General features: G+C 70.4%; 7 protein-coding genes across 7 annotated transcripts; 2 read left to right on the top strand and 5 right to left on the bottom strand.

The window, feature by feature from the left end:
* Window positions 1-35: 35 nt before the first annotated feature.
* AURANDRAFT_18852 (hypothetical protein) lies at window positions 36-1,322 on the top strand (the record flags this gene model as incomplete). Its single annotated transcript, XM_009034542.1, has 1 exon — window positions 36-1,322. One exon carries the CDS (start codon window positions 36-38, stop codon window positions 1,320-1,322), a length of 1,287 nt encoding a protein of 428 aa, XP_009032790.1.
* Window positions 1,323-4,361: 3,039 nt separating this feature from the next.
* AURANDRAFT_51893 (hypothetical protein) lies at window positions 4,362-5,562 on the bottom strand (the record flags this gene model as incomplete). The annotated part of the gene is made up of 1 exon (XM_009033942.1): window positions 4,362-5,562. The coding sequence occupies one exon, from the start codon at window positions 5,219-5,221 to the stop codon at window positions 4,379-4,381; it is 843 nt and encodes a 280-aa protein (XP_009032190.1).
* Window positions 5,563-5,997: 435 nt separating this feature from the next.
* AURANDRAFT_18888 (hypothetical protein) lies at window positions 5,998-6,888 on the bottom strand (the record flags this gene model as incomplete). Its single annotated transcript, XM_009033941.1, has 1 exon — window positions 5,998-6,888. One exon carries the CDS (start codon window positions 6,886-6,888, stop codon window positions 5,998-6,000), a length of 891 nt encoding a protein of 296 aa, XP_009032189.1.
* Window positions 6,889-7,199: 311 nt separating this feature from the next.
* Window positions 7,200-7,863, bottom strand: AURANDRAFT_69586 (hypothetical protein; the record flags this gene model as incomplete). The annotated part of the gene is made up of 2 exons (XM_009033940.1): window positions 7,200-7,725; window positions 7,830-7,863. The coding sequence occupies one exon, from the start codon at window positions 7,713-7,715 to the stop codon at window positions 7,239-7,241; it is 477 nt and encodes a 158-aa protein (XP_009032188.1).
* Window positions 7,864-9,117: 1,254 nt separating this feature from the next.
* On the bottom strand, window positions 9,118-9,462 carry AURANDRAFT_7421 (hypothetical protein; the record flags this gene model as incomplete). The annotated part of the gene is made up of 1 exon (XM_009033881.1): window positions 9,118-9,462. A coding segment is annotated over one exon (345 nt), but the record flags the coding sequence as incomplete, so codon positions are not given.
* A 793-nt stretch (window positions 9,463-10,255) lies between these two features.
* On the top strand, window positions 10,256-14,162 carry AURANDRAFT_60440 (hypothetical protein; the record flags this gene model as incomplete). Its single annotated transcript, XM_009034543.1, has 2 exons — window positions 10,256-10,729; window positions 10,797-14,162. 2 exons carry the CDS (start codon window positions 10,256-10,258, stop codon window positions 14,160-14,162), a joined length of 3,840 nt encoding a protein of 1,279 aa, XP_009032791.1.
* Window positions 14,163-17,235: 3,073 nt separating this feature from the next.
* On the bottom strand, window positions 17,236-20,760 carry AURANDRAFT_70482 (hypothetical protein; the record flags this gene model as incomplete). Its single annotated transcript, XM_009033939.1, has 3 exons — window positions 17,236-18,745; window positions 18,874-19,745; window positions 20,042-20,760. Coding segments are annotated over 3 exons (3,098 nt in total), but the record flags the coding sequence as incomplete, so codon positions are not given.
* Window positions 20,761-20,823: the final 63 nt, after the last annotated feature.

Below are 20,823 nucleotides of genomic sequence, written 5' to 3'. Positions count from 1 at the left end.
CGCGGGCCCTGAGCGCTTTGCCGGCGGAGGCGCGCATGGGCGACCCGGACAAGCCCCTGGGCTTCGCCATCGACGAGATGTCGCGGGAGGGCGTGCCGGCGTACCTCGACGTCCAGGCGACGAGCCAGGTGGACCCGCGCGTGCTCGACGCCATGCTGCCCTACCTCGTCGGGTCCTTCGGCAACGCCCACTCGAAGACCCACTCCTTTGGGTGGGAGTCGGAGGAGGCCGTGGAGACCGCGCGCGAGCAGGTGGCGACGTTGATCGGCGCGAATCCGCGCGAGGTCGTCTTCACGTCGGGCGCCACGGAGAGCAACAACATGTCGATCAAGGGCGTCGCCCACTTCTACGGCAAGAAGAAGAAGCACATCGTGACGACGCAGACGGAGCACAAGTGCGTCCTCGACAGCTGCCGGGTCCTCGAGACCGAGGGCTTCGAGGTCACGTACCTGCCCGTGGAGCGGGCCACGGGCCTCGTGAACCTCGAGGAGCTCGAGGCCGCCGTGCGGCCCGGGGAGACGGCCCTCGTGTCGGTCATGGCCGTGAACAACGAGATCGGCACGCTCCAGCCGCTCAAGGCCATCGGCGCGATCGCGAAGAAGGCCAAGGCCTTCTTCCACACGGACGCGGCGCAGATGGTCGGCAAGCTGCCCTTCGACGTCGACGACGTCGGCGCGGACCTCGTGTCCATCTCGGGCCACAAGCTCTACGGGCCCAAGGGCGTCGGCGCGCTCTACGTCCGGCGGCGGCCGCGCGTGCGCCTCGAGCCCGTCTTCTCCGGCGGCGGCCAGGAGCGCGGCCTGCGGTCCGGCACGCTGCCGACGGCGCTCTGCGTCGGGCTGGGCGCCGCCGCCGACGTGGCGGCGCGCGAGCTCGACAACGACATGGCGCACATCGCCAGGCTCTCGAAGCGGTTGATGGACGCGGTCGACGAGCACATCCCCGAGGTCGTGCTCAACGGCCACCCGACGGCGCGCCACCCGGGCAACGTGAATCTGTCCTTCGCGTACGTCGAGGGCGAGTCGCTGCTCATGTCCATCAAGAACATCGCCGTGAGCAGCGGCTCCGCGTGCACGTCCGCGTCCCTGGAGCCGTCGTACGTGCTCCGCGCCATCGGCGTCTCCGAGGACCTCGCGCACACGTCCATCCGCTTCGGCATCGGCCGCTTCACGACGGAGCAGGAGCTCGACTTCGCCGTCGACCTCCTCAAGACCCACGTCGGCCGCCTCCGCGACATGTCGCCGCTCTGGGAGCTCGTCCAGGAGGGCGTCGACCTCTCGACGATCAACTGGACCCAGGACGCGGCGCACCACCACCACTGAGCGCGCGCGCTCCCGTACAACTGGAGGCCGAATTCGTAGGGGTGGGGGCGCGGTCTTCGAATTTGCCCCCCTAGGAGATGGCGCAGCCGTCGCCGTAGCACTTCTTCATCTTCTTGATGTGGAACCAAGGTCGCCGCCGGTTCCGCGCCGGGTCCCAGACCGTGTAGTCGCGCTGGCACAGGTCCAGGGCCTTGAGGAAGCCCTTCCAGTCCAGCTCCGGGTGCGGCAGGTCCGCCGCGGGCCCGCCCAGGATGACCTTCGCGAGCGCCGGCAGCTGCGTTCGCGTCCGTGCTCGAGCTCCTGGATGTAATCGACAAGGCGACGGGCGGCCGCGGCGACGAGGCCAAGGCCCTCGCCGACGCGTGCTGCGACGCGTGCGCGCACGCCCAGAACATGGTCGAGGCCATCGTCGCCTGCGAGTCGTCGGCGTCGAAAGCCGAGCCCGGCGCCGCGCGGTCGCCCGAGTTCTGGCGGACGCGCGCGCGCAACTACCTCGAGCGCTACGCCTACGTCGTCCTCTTCGCGGCCTACGCGCTCGAGAACGCGAAGACGAAGTACGCGGCCAACTTCTCGGAGTGGTCCCACAAGCACTGGCAGTTCAAGCGCGTCATCAAGCACCTCACGCTCGCCTAGGATCTTTAATAGCCGCCGTGTCGCCGCGCGCGTCGTCGAGCACCTCAGTGTAACGCGCGCCGTCGCCCGCCGTTCGCGGACTGGCGCGCCTGCTTGGCGCGGTGCCGGTCCTTCTCCGCGGCGAGGAGCGCGTCCCGCTCGCGCCTCGCGGCCTTGGGGAGCTTGACGAGGTCCGTCGCCGGCGGGCCGAGGCCGTAGACCGCGGCGGGCGCGGCGCCGTAGTTCCGCGCGCACTCGCCCGCGAGGCGCGTGTAGCCGCCGCCCGAGAGCACGAAGCGCCGCGCGTTGCACATGTAGATCATGTCGTCGTCGGGCTCCAGGTCCGCGCGCTCGGCGACGGCGAACTTGCTCGACTCCAGGAAGGTCCGCGCCGCGGCGACGTAGCGCCGCGAGTTGTCGACGTGGCGCGGGTCCGCGGCGCCGCGGCACGCCTCGTGCCCCAACGCGTAGACGAGCGTGATCTTGGCCGCGTCCCGCGGCAGCGCGGCGACGACGGCCTCGAAGTAGGACTTTTGGAGCACGTACTTGGCGTTGCGGTCGCAGGGCTTTTCGAAGGCCTCGCTGCAGTTGACCGTGTCGCCGAGCCGCAGGTGCCAGACGACCTCCGTCGGCGACGGCGCTTCCGGTTTCGGCTGTCGCGCGGCCTCCGCGCGGCCCACGGCGCCGAGGAAGGCGCCGAGGTCCGACAGCTTCGCGCGCCGCCGCGAGTAGTCGCAGGCGATGGACGTCGGCCAGAAGCAGGCGTCGTAGGTCGACAGCGTGTGGGCGTAGACGTCGGACAGGCGGTAGAGCGCCCACGACGACGCGTTCGAGAGCCGCGGGTCGCTGCAGTCCTCGCAGGGGCAGCTCGGTGAAGTTGCCGCGGCGAGCCACAAGCTCGCGGCGACGACGAGCGCGCGCATCTCGATGGGGGTGCTTATGCCATCATAATTTGGGGCTGCTCTCAGACGGCAACATGGTGCAAGTTGACAAAGTTGAGGCCCTGGGGCCGGCTCAAGCAGGGCCGACGGGAGACGACGCAAACGACCCGATACTTGCCGTGTTTTTTTGGACCGATAAATCGACCGATACTTGCCGTAGTTTGGGCGAGACCGACCGACACCGCCACCGATACCAAGATAAATCGAGCGACGCGAGCCGATTTAATCGATTTTATTCGACATTTAATTCGATATTTATCGATATTTTCCGACATTTTTTAGCGGGGCTAGGCGCGACCATCGACAATTTTCGACACGGCACCAACTCCGATCGACACCCTGACCGACACCGGCCGATACCGAGCGACTTTTCCGATATTTGCCGATACTTGCAGTAGTTTTTTTGGATCGACACCGGCCGACACCGCGACCGAGACCGGCCGAACCGGCCGGAATCGACCGATAAATCGTCGATACTTGCCGTAATTACGTCAATACCTCGACACCACACTTGCCGTGAAACGTATCCACTCCCGTCGGACTTGCTTGGGCCGGCTATGGGCTTGATCTTTGCGGCCCTCTGCCTGCCGTTGCGGGCCCAAAGAATGGGCTTCGCAATCTTCGCCACGCTCTCGGTCGCTTCAGGCTTCGTCGCGCCGCGGCAGCGGTACGCGCCGCGGCAGCGGTACGCGCCGCCACCGCTGCGCGCCAAGACGCGCGGCGAGTCTCCCCTCGAGGAGCTCGAGGCGTATTGGGCGAAGCACGAGACCAAGTGGAAGCGGCCGCTCAGCTTGCTCGACGTGCGCGCGGCGTGGAACGCCGGCGAGCTCGATGGCATCCTGCCGTCCGGCCGGCCGTCGCGCGGCGCCGCGGACGCGCGGCTCATCTCCGTCGCCCAAGCCGTCGAGCTCTACGACCGCGACGAGCTCTCCGTGCGGCGCCGCTTTCGCAACGCGACGCCGTCGGAGCTCGCGCCGCGCTTCGAGCGCGTCGTCGCCGCGCGGACCGAGCTCCAGCGCGCGGGCAAGTGGGCCGCGGCCGTCGTCGAGAGCGAGAAGCGGCGGCGCTTCGAGCGCGCGGTCGTCGAGGGCGACGTCGAGGACGAGGACGCGAGCCCCGCCGCGAGCCGCGCCGCGGCGACGCTGCTGGCGCCGGTGTTGAAGGCCGCCGCGGGCGCGCGGAACAAGGCCGACGGCGGCGCGCTCCTCGCGATGACGACGCTCCAGGACGAGGCCGGCGACGACGTCGACGAGAAGTGGGTCACCGCGGCCCTGCTCGCGGACCTCGAGTCCGAGGTCGCGGCCATCGCGCCGCGCGAGAAGCCCGCGGGGACCTACAGCCAGGCGGCGGACGCGAGCCGCGACGCCGCGGACGGCAACGAGGGCGCGCTGCTCGGCGTCGGCCTCGCTCTGGTCGTCGTCGTCGTCCAGACCCTGCTTGGTAGCGGCGGCGGCGGGGGCGGCGGCGGCGGCCTGGACGGGTTCCCGACGATCTAAGTCGCTCTTAGGCCTTCGTCGCGACGCCGACGACGTGCGGCGCGAGGAGGAAGTGGGGCGGCCAGGGGGGGCCTCGGCCCGTGTTGCCGAGGACGAAGCTCCTCGCGCGCACGTGGGCCGCGCCGAAGCGCGCCGTGATGTCCGGCAGGGGGTCGCGCCGCAGGTGGCAGCCGTTCGCGAGGGCAAGTTGGAGCGGACTCGCGACGGTTTGCGCCGTGGCGAGGAGGTTCCAGCCGTCGGGCGCACGCGTGTGCTCGCTGAAGAGGTAGCGGCCGCCGGGCTTCAGCACGCGGCGCACCTCGGCGAGCGACGCGGCGACGCTCGTCACGGAGCAGAGCACCATCGTGCCGACGACGACGTCGACGCTGCCGTCCGGGAACGGGAGCCTTTCTGCCACACCCTCGCGGACCTCGAGATTCGTGCCCGTCGCCTGGGCCTCGTCGGAGGCGAAGGTGTCGAAGGCGAGGTTCGGTTCGACGGCGACGACGCGCTTCGCGTGGGGCCCGTAGTACTGCAGGTTCGGCCCCCCGCCGATGCCGATCTCGACGACCGCGTCGCCGGGCCGCACGTTCGCGAAGAGCTCCTCTTTGAAAGTGTGCACCTCGTCCAAAGCCTCGTAGTCCTGCATGCCGCCCCTCATGACCCGCGCGAAGCGCTCGTTTTTCGCCCGCGACGCCTCGACGCCCATCGCGAGGAGCGAATCGATTGGATTCTCGCGGTCGCTCGCGTAGGCCGCTGCGCACGCGACGCAGCCGCATCCGAGCGCGCCGAGGACCGCGCGACGCGTCTCCGCGTCGACGTCCGCGGCGGCCTTGGCGGGGGCGGCCGTGGCGAGGCGCTCCTGCTCCATGCTCGCGAGCGCCTGCTCGGCGGCCGACTGCTCGCCGAGGCCGACGACGTCCACGGCCTGAATTCGACGCGCGGCTTCGGCTCGGGCCAGGGCGGCTCCGAGGCCGCCGACCGGTGGCACGTAGCCCTTGACGTTCTCGGCCGCCTGGGCCGCGCAGTCCTTCTCGCTCTTGAGGCGCTCGAGGTTCGCGACCGTAGCCGCGATCCACGCGGCCTCCCGCGCGGCCTGCTCGGCCGCCTTCTCGTTCACGAGGCGGCCGTCGGAGCAGATCGCGTCGAGTTTCTCTTTCCCGGAACTCACATACTTGCCGTCAACCGAGTCCGACGACTCGATCGCGGGCGAGAGCCCTGAGCTCGTGCGACGAAAGAGCGAAGCTTTTGAGAGCGAAGCTTTTGTCTGCGACGACAGGCTCGGCATGCGGCTCGGCGTTCGGAGCGCTGCAACGGCAGATAGAGAAAGAGAAATCGCGACGACTCTCATCGCGAACGGCCTTGAACAAGTCGAAAGCCGAATAGCTCGCTTGAATGTTGTGTTAGTGGCAGAGGAAAACGTGGCAAATGCAACGCAGGAGACGCCGAGGGGTCATCATTTAGCGGCCTGAGCCCCGAGCGTGTTGCCGACGTCCGCGGCGTCCGTCTGCACGGCGTCCGTCCGCGCCGTGCGCCTGCGCCGCCCAAGCCGCGACGGAGTGACGCGACGCCGCGGACGGCCCGGCCGTCGCGTTTTTCGCACACGCGGCACGCCTCGTAAAAGCACGCCTTAGCCCCCGCCGCTTCCTACTGCGGGTCCGCGTCCTTGGCCGGCAGCAGCCGCGCGTAGGGCGGCGCGTGCGCGTCGAGCACGGCCGCGTTCGCGGCCTGGAGCTCCGCGGGCGCCTTCGCGTAGGCCGCCTTGAGGTGCGCGGCGGCGACGGAGCCCAGCGCCGCGTTGAGCTCGTCGTCGGCGTCGACCTTGTCGCCGCGGACGAGGACCTTGAGCGCGCTGCAGGCGAGGAGGAGGCCCGTCGCCGCGCGCGCGTTCGCGGCCTTGCGCAGCTCGAGGCTCTTCGCGAAGTACTTGCGCGCGTGGCGGTAGCGGGGCTCGGCGTCCTTGGCGTTGGCGGCGGCGAGCGAGTAGTAGAGCTCGCCGAGCCGCCGGTGGTAGTGCTGCGCGAGCGGGTCGAAGAGCGTGAGCTCCTCGTAGCAGAAGATCGCGTCCGCGAATCGCAGGTTCGCCGCGTAGAGCTCGCCGAGCGCCTGCCACGCGGACTGGTCGCTCTGGAACTTGACGACGTAGCCGTTGAGCGCCTCGGCGACGGCCGCCGGCGCCGCGCCCTTGCCCTTGAGCACGCAGATCTCGCGCTTCAAAGCCGCGGCGTTCGCGGCGTTCGCCTCGAGGAGCCCCGCGTACTTGGCGAGCGCGCCGTCCCAGTCGCCGCGCGCCTCGGCGACGAGGCCCTTGAGGCGCTCGACGCGCGCCGACGGCTTGCCGCCGTCCTTGGGCTCGAAGCGCGCGAGCAGCGCGTCGGCGCACGTCTTCGCGAGCGGCTGGTCGTCGACGTCGAGCGCGGCCAAAAGCGTCTGCTCGTAGACGGCCCAGGCGTCGTCGCCGAGGCGCTTCGCGTTCCGCAGGGCGATGCCGCCGTAGGTCACGACGAGGTCGCTGCGCCGGACCTTGTGCGCGCGCATGTGCTTGAGCAGCAGCACGGCGTTCTTCACATTCGGCGCCTTCTTCGCGTTCGCCGCGAGCGCCGCGAAGTCGGCCATGCTCGGGTCGCGGGCGGCGGCGGCGCGTCGGACGGCGTCGGTCGCTCTTACGTGCGGCTGATGCGACGACGACGCTGGTGATGAGCTCGACGACGGCGAACGCGACGCCACGACCCCCGGCCAAGTCCCGGACGCCTCGGCGTCGCGCGCCGCGCCGCGAGGCCCGCCCCACGGGCCGCCGACGCACGCACCAAGCGGCCGCGGCGCCCCAGCGCGTCGCGCCAACCCAAACGAACGTCGATCGAGCTTAGCGCGCGGCGCGGCGCCCGCGCCTAGTCCTTGACCTTCTGGACCTTGGGCGGCCGGGGGAGCTTGACGCCGAGGGCGCGCTCGATCTTGGAGATGACCTGGGGGTTGGGCACGGCCTTGCCGCCCTCGTACTGCTGGATGACCTGGGGCTTCTCGTTGATCTTCGTGCCGAGGTCCTTCTGCGACATCTTCTTTGCGGTCCGCGCCTGCATGAGCGCCTTGCCGAAGGCGAGGCCCGTCTTCTGGACCTTGAAGGTCTCCGTCTCCTCCTCGATCTTCCGCGCGCCCGCGCCGGCCGTCGTGCCCATGATGCCGTGGCCCGCGACCGTCTTGTTCGTCGCGCCGCCCATGCGCGCGCTCGTGGCCACGCCGCCCGTGCGCAGCGCCTTCGTGAGGTCCTGCTTCTTGTCCGCGTCCGTCGGCTTCTTGAAGGGCTTCGCCGACCGGCCCACGTTCACCGTGGACCAGTCCTGACCGCTATTACCGTGGAACGACGACATGGTGCGGCGCCTGCGGAGGAACGGCGGGGTCGGCGCGACTGCGAGCAGGGTGCGCGCGCGGCGCAGCGATGGCGCGCGAGGGATGCGCGCGAGAGATGGGCGCAGGGCGCGCGCCGAGGTGTGTGGTGTGCTTGCGAAGTGTCGGGACGACGACGCCGACAGACAGTCAGGCGAGTGCTTGACCGCTTCGTCGAGCTTCAACGTGGACCCGATGCCGTCGACGATGCCGCCCCGACGCGTACTTCGACGCGCACGGCGCACACCCGGTTTACGACGGCTGGGCGAGCGCGGAGAGCGCGGCGGCCCAGGCCCGGAGCGTCGCGGCGAGCCCCGGCCCGGGCGCGGCCGCCGCGTCGAGCTCCGCGTCGCCCGTCGCGGCGTCGGCGCCGTCGCCGACGTCGCGCGCGTAGTCCGCGAGCGCGTTCGCGAGCTCGTTGGGCGACGTCGCCGCCTCGGCGAGCTTCGCGAGGAGCGCGGCGCGCGCCCGGGGGCTGTAGACCGCCGCGAAGGCGAGGGCCGTCGCCGTGAGGCGGAGCGCGTGCAGCCCCGCGCGGAGCGCGCGCGCGAGGCGCGCGTCGGGCCCGTCGGCCGCGGCGACGGGGTCCTCGGCCGCGGCGCGCACGTCGCGCGCGTAGGCCGCGTAGCGGTCCGCGAGGGCCTTGACGGCGCGGCAGTCGTCCTCGGCGAACTTGGCCAGCAGCCGCTTCATCGCGAGGTCCGGCGCTTCCGGCCCCGCGTAGAGGCAGATCGACGCGGCGACGGAGACGACGTGCTCGTCGAGGTCGCGCTGGTCGTCGACCAAGCGCCGGCGCCGCTTGATCTTGCCGCCGCGCTGGCGGCTCCGCTTGTCGCCGGCGACGATCGCGCCGCGCGCGGCGCCGCGGCCCCGGAGCGCGGGGAAGAGCACCTTGAGGCCGCCGCACGCGAAGAACGGCGGCAGCGGGTTCGCGTCGCCGTCGTCGCCGAGGTTGCCCCACTCCAGCGCGCCCGCGAGCACGCGCAGGGCGCAGGCCGCGGCGTGCTTGCCCTCCTTGGCGCACTTGACGAGGAGCTCGACGCCCTCGGACCGGACGAGGCGCGGGAGCGTCGTCGCGGGCGCGGACGACACGAGGGACCCCAGCGCCTGGAACAGGTTCTCGACGCACTCCTCCTCGTCGCCGACGGCGGGCGCGCGCTTCCGGTAGTAGGCGCAGGCCGTGAGCAGCGCGTCGACGCCGTCCGCGCCCCCGACCTCGGCCTCCGCGAGCGCGCCGGCCGCGGCCTCGGACGCGCCCGCGAGGATGCTCAGGATCTCCGACGCGTAGAGCTTGATGGGGCCGAAGCCCTTGACGCCCGCGCGCGCGAGGAGCCAGGGCCCGAGGCACGTCTTCGCCGCGACGGCCTCCGCGGCGCCCGGGCCGCCGACGTCGAGCACGTTCTCGAAGACGCCGAGCGTGTTGTGCACGGCCTCGGCCTCCTCCGTGACGGCCTCGTCGAAGCGCGCGACGTTCGACGCGAGCACCTCCAGACCCTGCGCCGCCTCGATGGCCGCGGCGAGCGTCGCGGCGCCCGCGGCGCCCGCCTCGGACGAGTCGACGACGTCCGCGTCCGTCAGGTCGTAGAGCAGCGAGCACGCCGACGCGGAGATGTCCGCGTTCTCGTGCGACAGCAGCCCGACGATGGACGCGACGCCGCCGAGGTCGCAGAGCGACCCGTAGAGCTCCGGCGCGGCCGCGCAGAGGCCCATCTGCTGGAGCGCGTCGTCCAGATCGACCTCGCTCTCCGCGAAGCGGCTCGGGTCGTCGCCGTACTTGACGCGCAGCTGCTGGTTCCGCGTGATCTTCTTTTCCAGCGAGAGAAGCAGGCGCTTCAGCGACGCCGCGTCGAGCTCCGTGATCTCCGCCTCGTCGGCCTTGGCCAGGATCGCCTCGACGCCGCCGTCGTCGTCGGGCCGCGCGCGCTTCGCGGCGGCGCTCTCGGCGCCGTCGTCGCGCGGCCGCTTCGCGGCGCGCGCGTCGCTGTAGTAGCCCGTGCGGCCGTCGCGCGTCGAGAAGACGTAGCCCGGCCGCGAGCCCTCGTATGTTTTTGCCGGGATGAAGAGGTCCTCGACGGCGCCGGTGGTCCCGGCGTGCCAGGACGGCATCTCTTTTGCAAGCGCGCCGCGCGACGGTGGCTGTCGCGTGCGGTTGCTGCAGCGCGGCGGTGTCCGGCTGCGACGCGGTGGGTGGCCTTGCGCGCGTCGCTGCCGCCGCTCGCCGCGAGGGAGCAGCACTTGAGCGGGAGATGTTGCCTCTCTCGGTGCCGCACTTGGCCGGGGGTAAATTCAATTTTGACAGCCACGCCTCGAACTCGCAAGACCAGCACGTAAGAGCCACGCCTCTCAGGCTGTCCTGCGACGGTCCTAGAAGGCCGTAGCTAGCCTTGCTACGACTCTTCGCCCATCTGGGACGCGCGCGCGACCCCCGGCCGGCCAGTTGATCGACCAGGTTTTCAAGAGTCGAGCTTCGGCTTCGCGCGCAAAGGTCCGCCATCTCTGCTGCAAGAGAGCGCACGCAACAACCATGGCCACGCGCCCGCGCCGCGCCGTGAAGCAGACCGTCAGCTACGCCGAGGAGCTCGCGGCGCAGGAGTTCGCGCGGCGCGCGGCGATGCAGCTGACCCAAGACAACGAGGAGTTCGCGCAGGACTCCGACGACGACGAGCCCATGCCCAGCGCGGCGCCGAAGAAGCGCGCGCCGCGCGCGCCGCGGGCGCCGCGGGCGCCGAAGAACCCGAAGAACATGAGCTGGCTCTTCGAGGCGTGCATGGACGCGAAGAAGCTCAAGAACAAGGACTACGACCTCGACGCGGCGGCGGAAGCGTGGGTCGTCGAGTACGCCGCGAACGCGGGCAAGGGCGCGGGGCCGGCGTCGTCTTCAGGGATGGGCGCGCGCGCGCGCGCCGACCGGGAGCGCGCCTGCGCGCGCGCGCGCGCGGGGACGCTCGACCGCGCGCTCCGAACGCGGCGGAATCGCAGGCGCGGCGATGCTCGCGCGGTTCGTCTTCGAGGCCTGCGGCGCCGTCGACGCGCCGGCGCTCGTCGGCGAGAGCCTGGACCTCGAGGCCGGCGACGGCGAGGCGCTGCGGGACCCGCTGGAGGCCCTGAGCGACCAGCTCGGCGCGAAGGACCGGCCGCACGCGTACCCCGTGCACGAGCCGTCGAGCAAGAAGACGGGCTTCGGCGCGCGCTTCGACGCCGTCTGGGGCAAGATCGTCGACCGCTGCCGGTCCGGGTCGTCCTACGACGCCGAGGCCCTCGGCGCCGTGTCGCAGACGCTGGGCGCGTGCGCGCGCCACGACGTCGTCCACTGCCGCCACGCGGGCGCGGCGGGCGCCATGGAGGTGGGCCTCGCCGTCGCCGCGGCCGCCGCGGCGCTGGAGGCCCAGGTCGCGAGCTGCGCGGCCCAGCTCGAGGCCCTCGGCGGCGGCGCGAAGCCGAAGAAGGGCTCCAAGGCCGAGGCGGTGCGGAAGCGGACCGACGACCTCGAGGCGTCGCTCGAGCGGCTCGACGAGCTCGGCGAGGCCATCTTCGACGACGTCTTCTGCAAGCGCTACCGCGACGTCCACGCGCGCGTGCGCGTCGCCGTCGTCGAGCGCCTCGGCAAGTGGATCGCCGCGCGGCCGGCCAAGTACCTCGACACGCGCTACCTCAAGTACGTCGCGTGGGTCCTCGACTTCCCCGAGGGCGCGGAGCGCGCCGCGGCGGCGGGCGCGCTCGCGCGGGCCTTCGGCGCCGTCGACGACGCCACGCGCGAGGCCCTCGGCGACTTCGCGGCGCGCTTCGTGCCGCGGCTCGCGGAGATGGCGCACGACGTCGACGAGGCCGCGCGGGCCGCGGCCGTCGGCGCGCTCGACGCCTGCATGGACTGCGGCCTCCTGGCGGAGTTAGATCTGGGCGAGGACGACGTCGCCGACGTCACGGATAAAGTGTATTCGAAGATCGTCGACGAGGACGCGGCGCCCGAGTTGCGCGCCGCGTGCCTCGGCCTCGCGCTCAAGTACGAGGACTTCGACGTCGCGCGCGCCGGCGGCGACGGCGCGAAGACGCTCCACGACCTCGGCCGCTTCGTCGAGGCGTCGATCCTCGGCGACGACGGCCCGCTCGCGCTCGCGCCGCTCGCGGCGGACGCGTTCCTCGACCTCGGCGACGACTCGCGCGCGCTGCTCCAGGACTGGCGCGCCTGGGTCGACGTGCTCGGCCGCGACGACGTCGGCACGCAGTCGCCCCAGGCCGCGCGTTTGGTGGACGTGCTCCTGCGCCTCTTCCTCGCGGCGGCGTCTAGGACCGAGGCCGCGGGCGCGGAGGCGCTCGGCGCCGCCTTGCTCGACGCGCTGCCGGGCCTGCTGCGCAAGTACGGCGCCGACGACGGCCTCCTGCCCCACCTCCTGGGCCTCGCGGCCTTCGCGGCGCGCGCGCCGACGAAGGACGCGCGCTACGTCGCGGTCCTCGCGGCCGCGCTCGGCGCCGTCGAGCGCGGGTCCGGCGCCGCGCCGCGGCTCGCCGCGGAGGCCGCGCGGGCCTTCGTGTGCCACGCCAAGGCGGCGCAGAAGCAGGTCGACGCCGCTTTAGGCGCCTGCTGCGGCCGCCTCGCCCGCGCGCTCCGCGACGCCGCGGACCGCGAGGACGACCGCTTCGAGCGCGACGCGGCCGTCGCCGACGGCCGCGCGGCGTCGCGGCGCCTCGCGGCCCTCGCGGCCCAGGCCGACGTCGCCGCCTGCCTGAAGAAGAGCGACGCGGCGCGGCTCCTCGAGGACCTCAAGCACCGCGTCGCCGAGGACGCGGCCGCCGCGGACGGCGCGGCCGTCGACGCGCTCGACGCGCTCGCGTCGCTCCACGCCTGGGTCGCGGCGCGCGCGGTCGCCAGGGCCGACGGCGCCAGGGACGACGGCGACGCTCCCGCGGACCCCGCGGTCGTCGCGGCCGCGGCCGCCGCGAAGACGTTGCTCGTCGCGCACCTCGACGAGTTCGCCGTCGCGCCCCAGCGGTCCCTCGCCGAGGCCCAGGACGGCGTCAACGGAGCCAAGTCCCTGCGGAGCGACCTGGACCGCGACGCCTGGGCCGCGCTCCACGCCGCGCAGCTCCGCGCGCTCGCAGTCGCCGCCGCCGCCGCCGGCGGCCTCGCGCACCCGGGCCTGCGCCGCAAGCGCGGGTTCGCGGCGCTGGCGCTGCCCGTCGACGACGACCGCGACCTCGCGGCGCTCGCCGCGGACGTCGTCTGGCGCCACGGCGCCGCGGCGCTCGGCGCGACGCCCGCGCGGCCCACGCCCAAGCACTACGCGTCGTCGTGGAAGGCCGCGACGAAGGACGCGTCCCCGGCGCGCCTCGTCCTCGAGCCGGCCCTCCAGTTCGTCGCCGGCGGCCGGCCGGACACGCCCCAGCGCGAGGATCTGTTCGCGGCCGTGCTCGCCGTCGCGGCCGCCGCCGAGGAGTCCGAGATCCTCGCGGCCGCGGCCGAGGCCCTCGCCGCGCACCCGGACGACGCCGCCACGGTCCACCTCCGCGCCCTCGACCGCGTCGCGGCCCTCCTCGGCGCCGACGACGGCGACGAGGACGAACACGAGGCCGCGCGCGACGCCGTCGCGGACCTCGGGGCCGCGCTGGCCAAGGCGCTCCGCGCGTCCTTCGGCGACGACGCGGCCGCGGCGACGGACGCGCTCCACGGCGTGCTCCACGGGGGCCTCGACGCGGCCTTCGCGAACCCGCCCGCGAGCCTCGCGGGGCTCGCCGGGCTGCTGCCCTACGTCGCCGACGGCCGCAAGAACGCGAAATCGGCGCGCGCGCGGCGCGACGCGGGCCTCCGGGCCTCGGTCCTCGAGGCCCTCGACGCGCGGTCCCGCGCGCTCCGGCGCCCGGACGGCGCCGACGACGACGACGACGACGCCTGGGCGCGCCTCGACGCGTTCGAGGCGGCGCTCCGCGGCGGCAAGCCCCGGCCCAAGCCCCGCGCGCCGCCGCCGCCGGAGCCGGAGGAACCGGCGCCGCGGTCCGGCGACAAGCGCCGCCGCGCGTCGAGCCGGCCGTCGTCGGCCCGGTCGACGCCCCTCGGCAAGATCGACGAGTCCGCGGACGAGGACGACGACGCCGCGCCGGCGCCGCCGCGCGCCGAGTCCGACTCCGACGACGACCCGCTGCCCGGCGGCCGCCGCACCTACGACGCGCCGCCGCTCCTCGAGCCCCTCGCCGAGGACGGCGCCGACTCCGACTCCGACGACGAGCCCATCATGCCCGCGGCGCGCCGCGCGTACTCCGGCGACGCGGGCCACATCACGACGGACGACGACGACGACGACGCCGACGCCGCGGACCGCAAGCGCCGCCGCTCCTGGATGCCCGCCGCGCCCCTCGAGGAGGAGGAGGACGACGACGACGACGAGGACGAGTCGCCGCCGCCGAAGAAGAAGCCGGCCTCGCGCCGCGGCCGCAAGTAGGCCGCACCCGCATCCCCCCGCCGCGGCGCGACAAGCGCGCCGCTCTGTACTCCTGTTGTTGACCCGGACTTCTCTCGCTCCCGTTGTTCTACGGTATCGCCGGACCTGACCTGAGTAGACGAGGCCCCTCCCCTGCCACGTGAGCCTGCCGTCGGACTACGTTATGAAGCCTCGCTCACGGCGTCGACGAAGAGGCTCGAGCCTCCGCCGACGAGGTCCTTGTACTGCTGCCGCGTCGCCGCCATGTTCGCCCGGAGCTCCGCCTCGAGCGCCGCGTCGCCCGCGTCGATCGCGTCCTCGAGCTCGCCCGCGAGCGCCATCATGCGATCCTCCGCGGCCTCGGCCGCCATCGACCGCTGCACGCGCTCCTCGACGGACATCTGTGATTTCGTCGAATTTGCGAGACGCGCGCGCGTTGGCGCGGCGGGATGCGCGCGCGCGCGTGGGACGGAGGAGCGCGCACCTTGCGCACGGCGTCGGCGCTCGCCTCGGCCGTCTCCTCGCAGAACAATTTCATCTCGTCGGCGCTGGCGTCTGAGGCGCTTAGTCTGCGCACGCTACGCATGTGCTGAATGCGCGTGGGCCGCAGAGCGCCGACGGCGGCGATGAGCATTGCTGCGATCGATATCAGGCGTGCCATCGTCGCCGCGCGCTTCACGTTGGTTGGGTGCCGTCGCTCTTGAACTTTTGAGCGACCGGCTCCCCAGCTGGCTGCCCAACGATGCGGCGCCTCGACGCGCACCTTCGCGCAGCGGTGTTCGATCACCTAGAGTTCACCGATGTCTTGAGAGCTTCGACGACAGACCGCGCCGCGCGGGCGGCTCTACTCTGTGTTAAGGAAGTCCGTGACATCAAGGCAGGTGCTCTTTCCTGCGTGAACGTCGTGTCGAAATTGACACGGACCAGAACACTGGACGTCGACGTGGCAGAGCCGCGCGATCTTGTGCACCTCGCGTGGCCTCTGACATTCATGAAGGCGCTCGAGCAATTGTCCATCTTCTTCGTAAGCGGCGCGGACATGACCACCTGGGAGGAGGACTGCGAAAAACTAGTCCGCACGGGAGCGCTGCGAGGATCAAAGAACCTTAAGTGGTTTGAAATTGGCATGCTAGACGCTAAAAGAAGCGCTCTTCCCATGGACGCTTTTCACTTGGAGTCCGCCGCGTTCAAGAAGTTGTTGCGTCAACTGCCGCTGGATTGTGCTTTGATGACCGCGACGTTTGGCTGCGTTCCCGCGTCATGCGTCTCGGAACTGCTGGCTCTGGGCGCGGACCCGAAATACACCGTAGAGGATCTTAGTGTGCTCGAATCAGCTTGCGAGTTTCAGCGACCGGACGTTATTCGCATGTTGTTGGATGCCGGCGCATGCCCCAAGTCGGATTGTTACAAAGCAGTATTGCCTCGTGAGCTCGAGGGAGACGATGGTACACGAGCGGATGTGGTGGAGCTGCTTCTCGAATTTGGCGCCGATCCTCGACGTGTTGGAAAAAGTGGATCTACTCCGCTCCACGATATCCTCGCCCAGAATAAGGGACGCCGTTGGTCCGAGATCCTCGAAGTTGTCGAAGTGTTGCTGGACCACGACCGATCCCTCGCCAGCGCCGTGTGGGCCAGAAAAGAATCCTGCCGCGAAACACCACTGAACACCCTTTTTGCATTCCATGTCCCTGTCGAGAACCAGCCAGCACTGCAGGCAGCAGCCTTCCACGCTATCGCCTCCCAGCTATCCAGAGCCGAGTCCATGAACCGGTAGCCCTAGGGTAAGAAGCTCCGTCTTTCCTGACGCCGCCGGAGGAGCTCCTCGAGCACTTCAGCTTTGGCTATTTGCACCGCGACTCGAGAAGAAGGCGGGCATGGTTGGAGCAGGACAAGCAACGAGCGCGCGTGAAGCGCGGGCGTCGTCCCGCGCCGAGAACCGCGCGCGCCTCATGGCGCGGAACGAGGGCGCGCGCGCTGCCATGCGCCACCTCGACGCGCACCTCCGAGGGCGCATCCTCGACTACCTGGACTTCGATGAAATATTGAAAGCTACCGCTACGGACCGCGCGGCGCGGGCGGCTCTACCCTGTGTCCAGGAAGTCCATGGGATCACGCCGCGCGGTCTCTCCTGCTCCTGTGTGGGCATCGTCTCGCAGTTGACGCGCTGCCGGGGGCTAACTGTTTGTTGTGCTGATTCCGCGGAGGATCTGAGAGCTCTCAGCTGGCCTCTGCGCATCATGAAGGACCTTCGCGCGTTCACCATGTATTTCTCTTTTGGCGCAGACCTGACATCCTTCCCAACGGAATGCGATCGGCTCGTCCGCTCAGGCGCGCTGCGACAGCTAAAAGATCTCGCGGATCTCAGATTGGGCGCGTATGATGTTGATGGGGAGTTGCAACCTCTTGACGTGTCTTGCGTGTCGTGCGCCGCATTCAAGTCGTTGCTGTCTCAGTTGCCTCTGGACGGCGCCCTGCAAGCCGCCGTCTATGGATTAGTTCCTGCCGCGTGGGTCTCGGAGTTACTCGCTCGGGGCGCGAATCCAAAGTTTATTTTCGATGACATCTGTGTGCTCCAAGTCGCCTGCCGGCGCCAGCGGCTGGATGTGATCCGCATGCTGTTGGAAGCAGGCGCGGATCCGAATTTTCACGGCAACCGAAAAAACACTTCACCCCTGTATGGACTACTTTTTCGTCAAGTGAACCATGACTACGGTTCGAGACTGGATGTGCTGAAGCTTCTTCTCGAATTTGGGGTGGATCTTGGGTATGCACAAAAGTCCAATGATGGGGTTACACTGCTCCATTTCGTTGCGTATAATATTTCGAAACACCCTTGGCCTGAAGTTCTCGAACTTGTGAAAGCGATTCTGAAATGCGACACTGCACTCGCAAGCGCATTGTGGGGCAGACAAGGGGAGACACCTCTGAATGTCATGCTCAAAAAACACATCTCGGACGAAGACAAAATCGACCCAGCCTTCTTCGACATCCTCAAAACGCTCTCCATCGCCGAGGCTCGCGGCCGACGGCGGGCGAAGCGAGCCGCCGCTGCCCTTGGTAGTAAGTGAGCCACCTGGAGTCTAGCATAGACACCTCCTTACGCCGCGGCGAGGAGCTCCTCGAGCTCGCCGTACTCGGCCCAGAATTTGTCGGCGTCGGCCTGCGTCGCGTCGCGCTTCTCCTGGAGGCCCATGAGCGCGCCCGCGTCGCGCTCGGCCGCCATGTCGGCGTCGATGGCCGCGACGGCGGCCTCCGCGTCCGCGATGAGCGCCTCGAGCTTCTCCATGCGCTTCGGCGCGTTGTGGCGCTTCTTGCGCGTCTTGTCGTCCTCGACGACCTCGACGACGGGCGCCGGCGCCTCGGCTTCCGCGACGACGACGGCGTCGGCCGCGGGCGCGCCGCGCTCGTCGATGGACGACACGTCCCAGTCCGCGTCCGTGAGGTCGCGCTTCTCGAGCGACACGGCGCCGTCGGCCACCGTCGCGACGTGCGTCGGCTTGAGCTCGTCGACGAAGGCGCGGTCGTGGCTCACGACGATGACCGCGCCCTCGAAGGCGTTCAGACCGTTCGCGAGCGCCGCGACGGTGTCGACGTCGAGGTGGTTCGACGGCTCGTCGAGGATGAGCACGTTGTTGGGCACGAGCACGAAGCAGGCGAGGGCGACGCGCGCCTTCTCGCCGCCGGAGAGCGAGCCGACCTTGCGCAGCGCCATCTCGCCCCGGAGGCCCAGCGCGCCGAGCGTGTCGCGGCCCTGCTTCTCCGACGTCATCGCGTCGCCGTCCTTCCGCGTGCCCCGGAGCACGACCTCCAGCGCCGTCGCCTCCTGGTCGAGCTCCTGGCTCAGGTCCTGGCGGAAGAAGCCGAGGCTCAGGCGGTCGTCGCACCGGCGCTCGCCCGCGATGAGCGGCAACGCGCCCGCGACCGCCTTCACCAACGTCGACTTGCCCGCGCCGTTCGCGCCGCGCACGACGATGCGCATGCCGCGCTCCACGGCCAAATTCGCGTCGCGGACGATGGGCTTCACGTCGACGTCGATGTCCTCGAGCTCGAGCTCGTCGTCGGAGCGCCGCGCGCGCTTCGCGCGCGGCGCCGACGACGCGCGCGGCGGCCACCCAAAGGTCGCCCCCTTGAGCTCCACGGGCATCTTGCCGCACTCCGGCGGCGTCGGCAACTTCAGGTAGGTCTTCGTGCGCGTCGACAGGAGCGGCGACGCCACCGTGTCGCCCAAATTGGTCTCCGGCGCGTCGTCGCGCGACGCCTGCTTGAGCGCCTCCGTCTCGTCGGCGAGCGTCTTCGCGAGCTGGACGATGTCGTCGGGCGGCCGCGGGCGCATGACCTCGCGCAGCCGCTCCAGCTTCCGCTCGCGGTCCTTGGCCTGCGCCGCTTTCGACGCTTTTGCTCCGAATCTCCTGATGAAATCCTCCAGATCCGCCTCCTCGACCTTCTGCTTCTCGTACTCCGTGACCCACTGGGCCGCGCGCTCGGCGCGCTGCTGGCGCCACTTGTCGAAGGAGCAGCTCTTGTAGGCCTCGAGGCGCCGGCCGTGGCCCGCGGGGCGGTCCGCGCGCGGCTGTTCGCCGACGACCTCCGCGATGGAGTCGCACCTGGGCGGGAACAGAGTGATTCATTGTCGCTTCAACGTGAGGGTTCCGCGCGCGCGCGTTCCATGAAAAGCATTCATGCTTCGAGACCGTTCCGAGAGATGATCGCTCGTCCAAAAATCAGCCGAAACGAGTGGAAAACGGCCGCGATCGGAGCCTTTGAAGTTGGGAATTTCGCTCTCTTGTGCCGCCCTGATCCGCGCGCGCGCTTGAGCATGGCCGTGTCGTGGCTCACGAGGACGAGCGTGCCCTCGTAGTCCGCGAGGTAGGTCGCGAGCCAGGACCGCGCGGCGCTGTCGAGGTGGTTCGTCGGCTCGTCTAATAACAACATCTCGGGCCCCGAGAGGAGGAGCCGCGCGAGCGCGATGCGCATCTGCCAGCCGCCGCTGAAGTCGCCGCAGGGCCGGTCCAGATCACTCTTCACGTCGAAGCCCAACCCGCCGAGCACCTTGGCTACTGTTTCTTCCGCCGTGTAGCCGCCCTTGTCTTCAAAGTCCTCCTGCGCGGTCCCCATGCGCTCGAGCGCCGCCTCCGAGTAGTCGCCGCCCTCGACGGCCGCCGTCGCCGCGTCGAGCTCGGCCTGCGCGGCAGCGAGATCGCCCATGCGCGACATGACCTCCTCGCGGACCGTCGACGACGACCCGCCGACGCCCGTCTGCTCGAGGTAGCCGACGGACGCGTCCTCCTTCACGGCGATCCCCCCCGTCGTCGACTCGTGGACGCCCAGGATCGCGCCGAGCAGCGTCGACTTGCCCGCGCCGTTGGGGCCCACGATGCCCCAGCGCTCGCCGGGCAACACGCGCCAGCTCACGCCGCTCAGCAGCTCCACAGGGCCCCGCCGCACGGCCACGTCGTCGAGCACGATGGCCGCGCCGCCCGTGTCGCCGAACTGGATCCCGGCAGGGAGATGGCTACCGATCCGCGCGCGCTGCGCCGGCGCGACGAGCGCCGACGACACGCGCAGGAGCGCGAAAGCTAGCCACGAATGCATGACCATCCTCGACTGCGTCATATTCGTCGCTGGCAAGTTCAATGATGTTCAACATTCACTCAACGTCGCCGACACGGACGCCCATCGAGCCTCTCCAAGCTCGAGCTGACCGACGCCGAACTCGCTAGAGAGCTCGCGGCTGCCCTAGAGGATCGAGGCGCGGGTCGCCGTCCTAGAAACATAAACCACAAACGCGTGCCGCACGTACGAACTCGGAACGACCCCGCCGCTTACTCGCCGCGCGCGCGGCCGCCTCAGAGGGAGGGCATCGTGCCGAGGTTGATGTGGGACGTCTTGGTCTTGATGACCTCGTCGATGAGGCCGTAGTCCTGGGCCTCCGTGGGCATCATGTAGAAGTCGCGGTCCGTGTCCTCGGCGAGCTTGTCGATGGGCTGGCCCGTGTACTCGGACATGTAGGTGTTGATGCAGGCCTTGGTGAAGAGGATCTCCTTGGCCTGGATCTCGATGTCGGCGGCCTGGCCCTGGGCGCCGCCGAGGGGCTGGTGGATCATGATCCGCGCGTTCGGCAGCGACTTGCGCTTGCCCTTGGAGCCGGCTCCGAGGAGGAACGCGCCCATGGACGCGGCCATGCCGAAGCAGACCGTGGACACGTCGCAGGGGATGAACTGCATCGTGTCGTAGATGGCCATGCCCGCGGACACGGAGCCGCCGGGCGAGTTGATGTAGAGCGTGATGTCGCCCTCGGGGTCCTCGTTCGCGAGGTACAGCATCTGCGCGACGAGCACGTTGGCGACCTCGTCGTTGACCTCGCTGCCGAGGAGCAGGATGCGGTCCTTGAGCAGCCGGCTCACGACGTCGATCTGCTCACCGTTGGCGCCCGTCACGGTGGGCATGATCACCGGCGACGGCGCCGGCTTGGGCTTCTCGGGCTCCGGCGTCGGCGTCTGGGGGCCGGGCTCCGACGCGCGGGCGACGCGGGACGCGGTGCGCGCCACGGGCGCGACGAGGCCCAGAGCGCCCGAGAGCGCGCAGGCGGCGGTGAGCAATCGCATCGCGGTCGACATAGCTGGCTCAAGTCCTCGAGCTTCTCAGATCGGCGAGGCCGCAGATGCCTCTGCAAGGCAAACTC

Source organism: Aureococcus anophagefferens (genome assembly GCF_000186865.1).
Source record: "Aureococcus anophagefferens unplaced genomic scaffold AURANscaffold_1, whole genome shotgun sequence".
Taxonomy (NCBI): domain Eukaryota; class Pelagophyceae; order Pelagomonadales; family Pelagomonadaceae; genus Aureococcus; species Aureococcus anophagefferens.
Note: the sequence above shows the minus strand (reverse complement) of the source record. Positions and strands in the feature narration are given on the sequence as shown.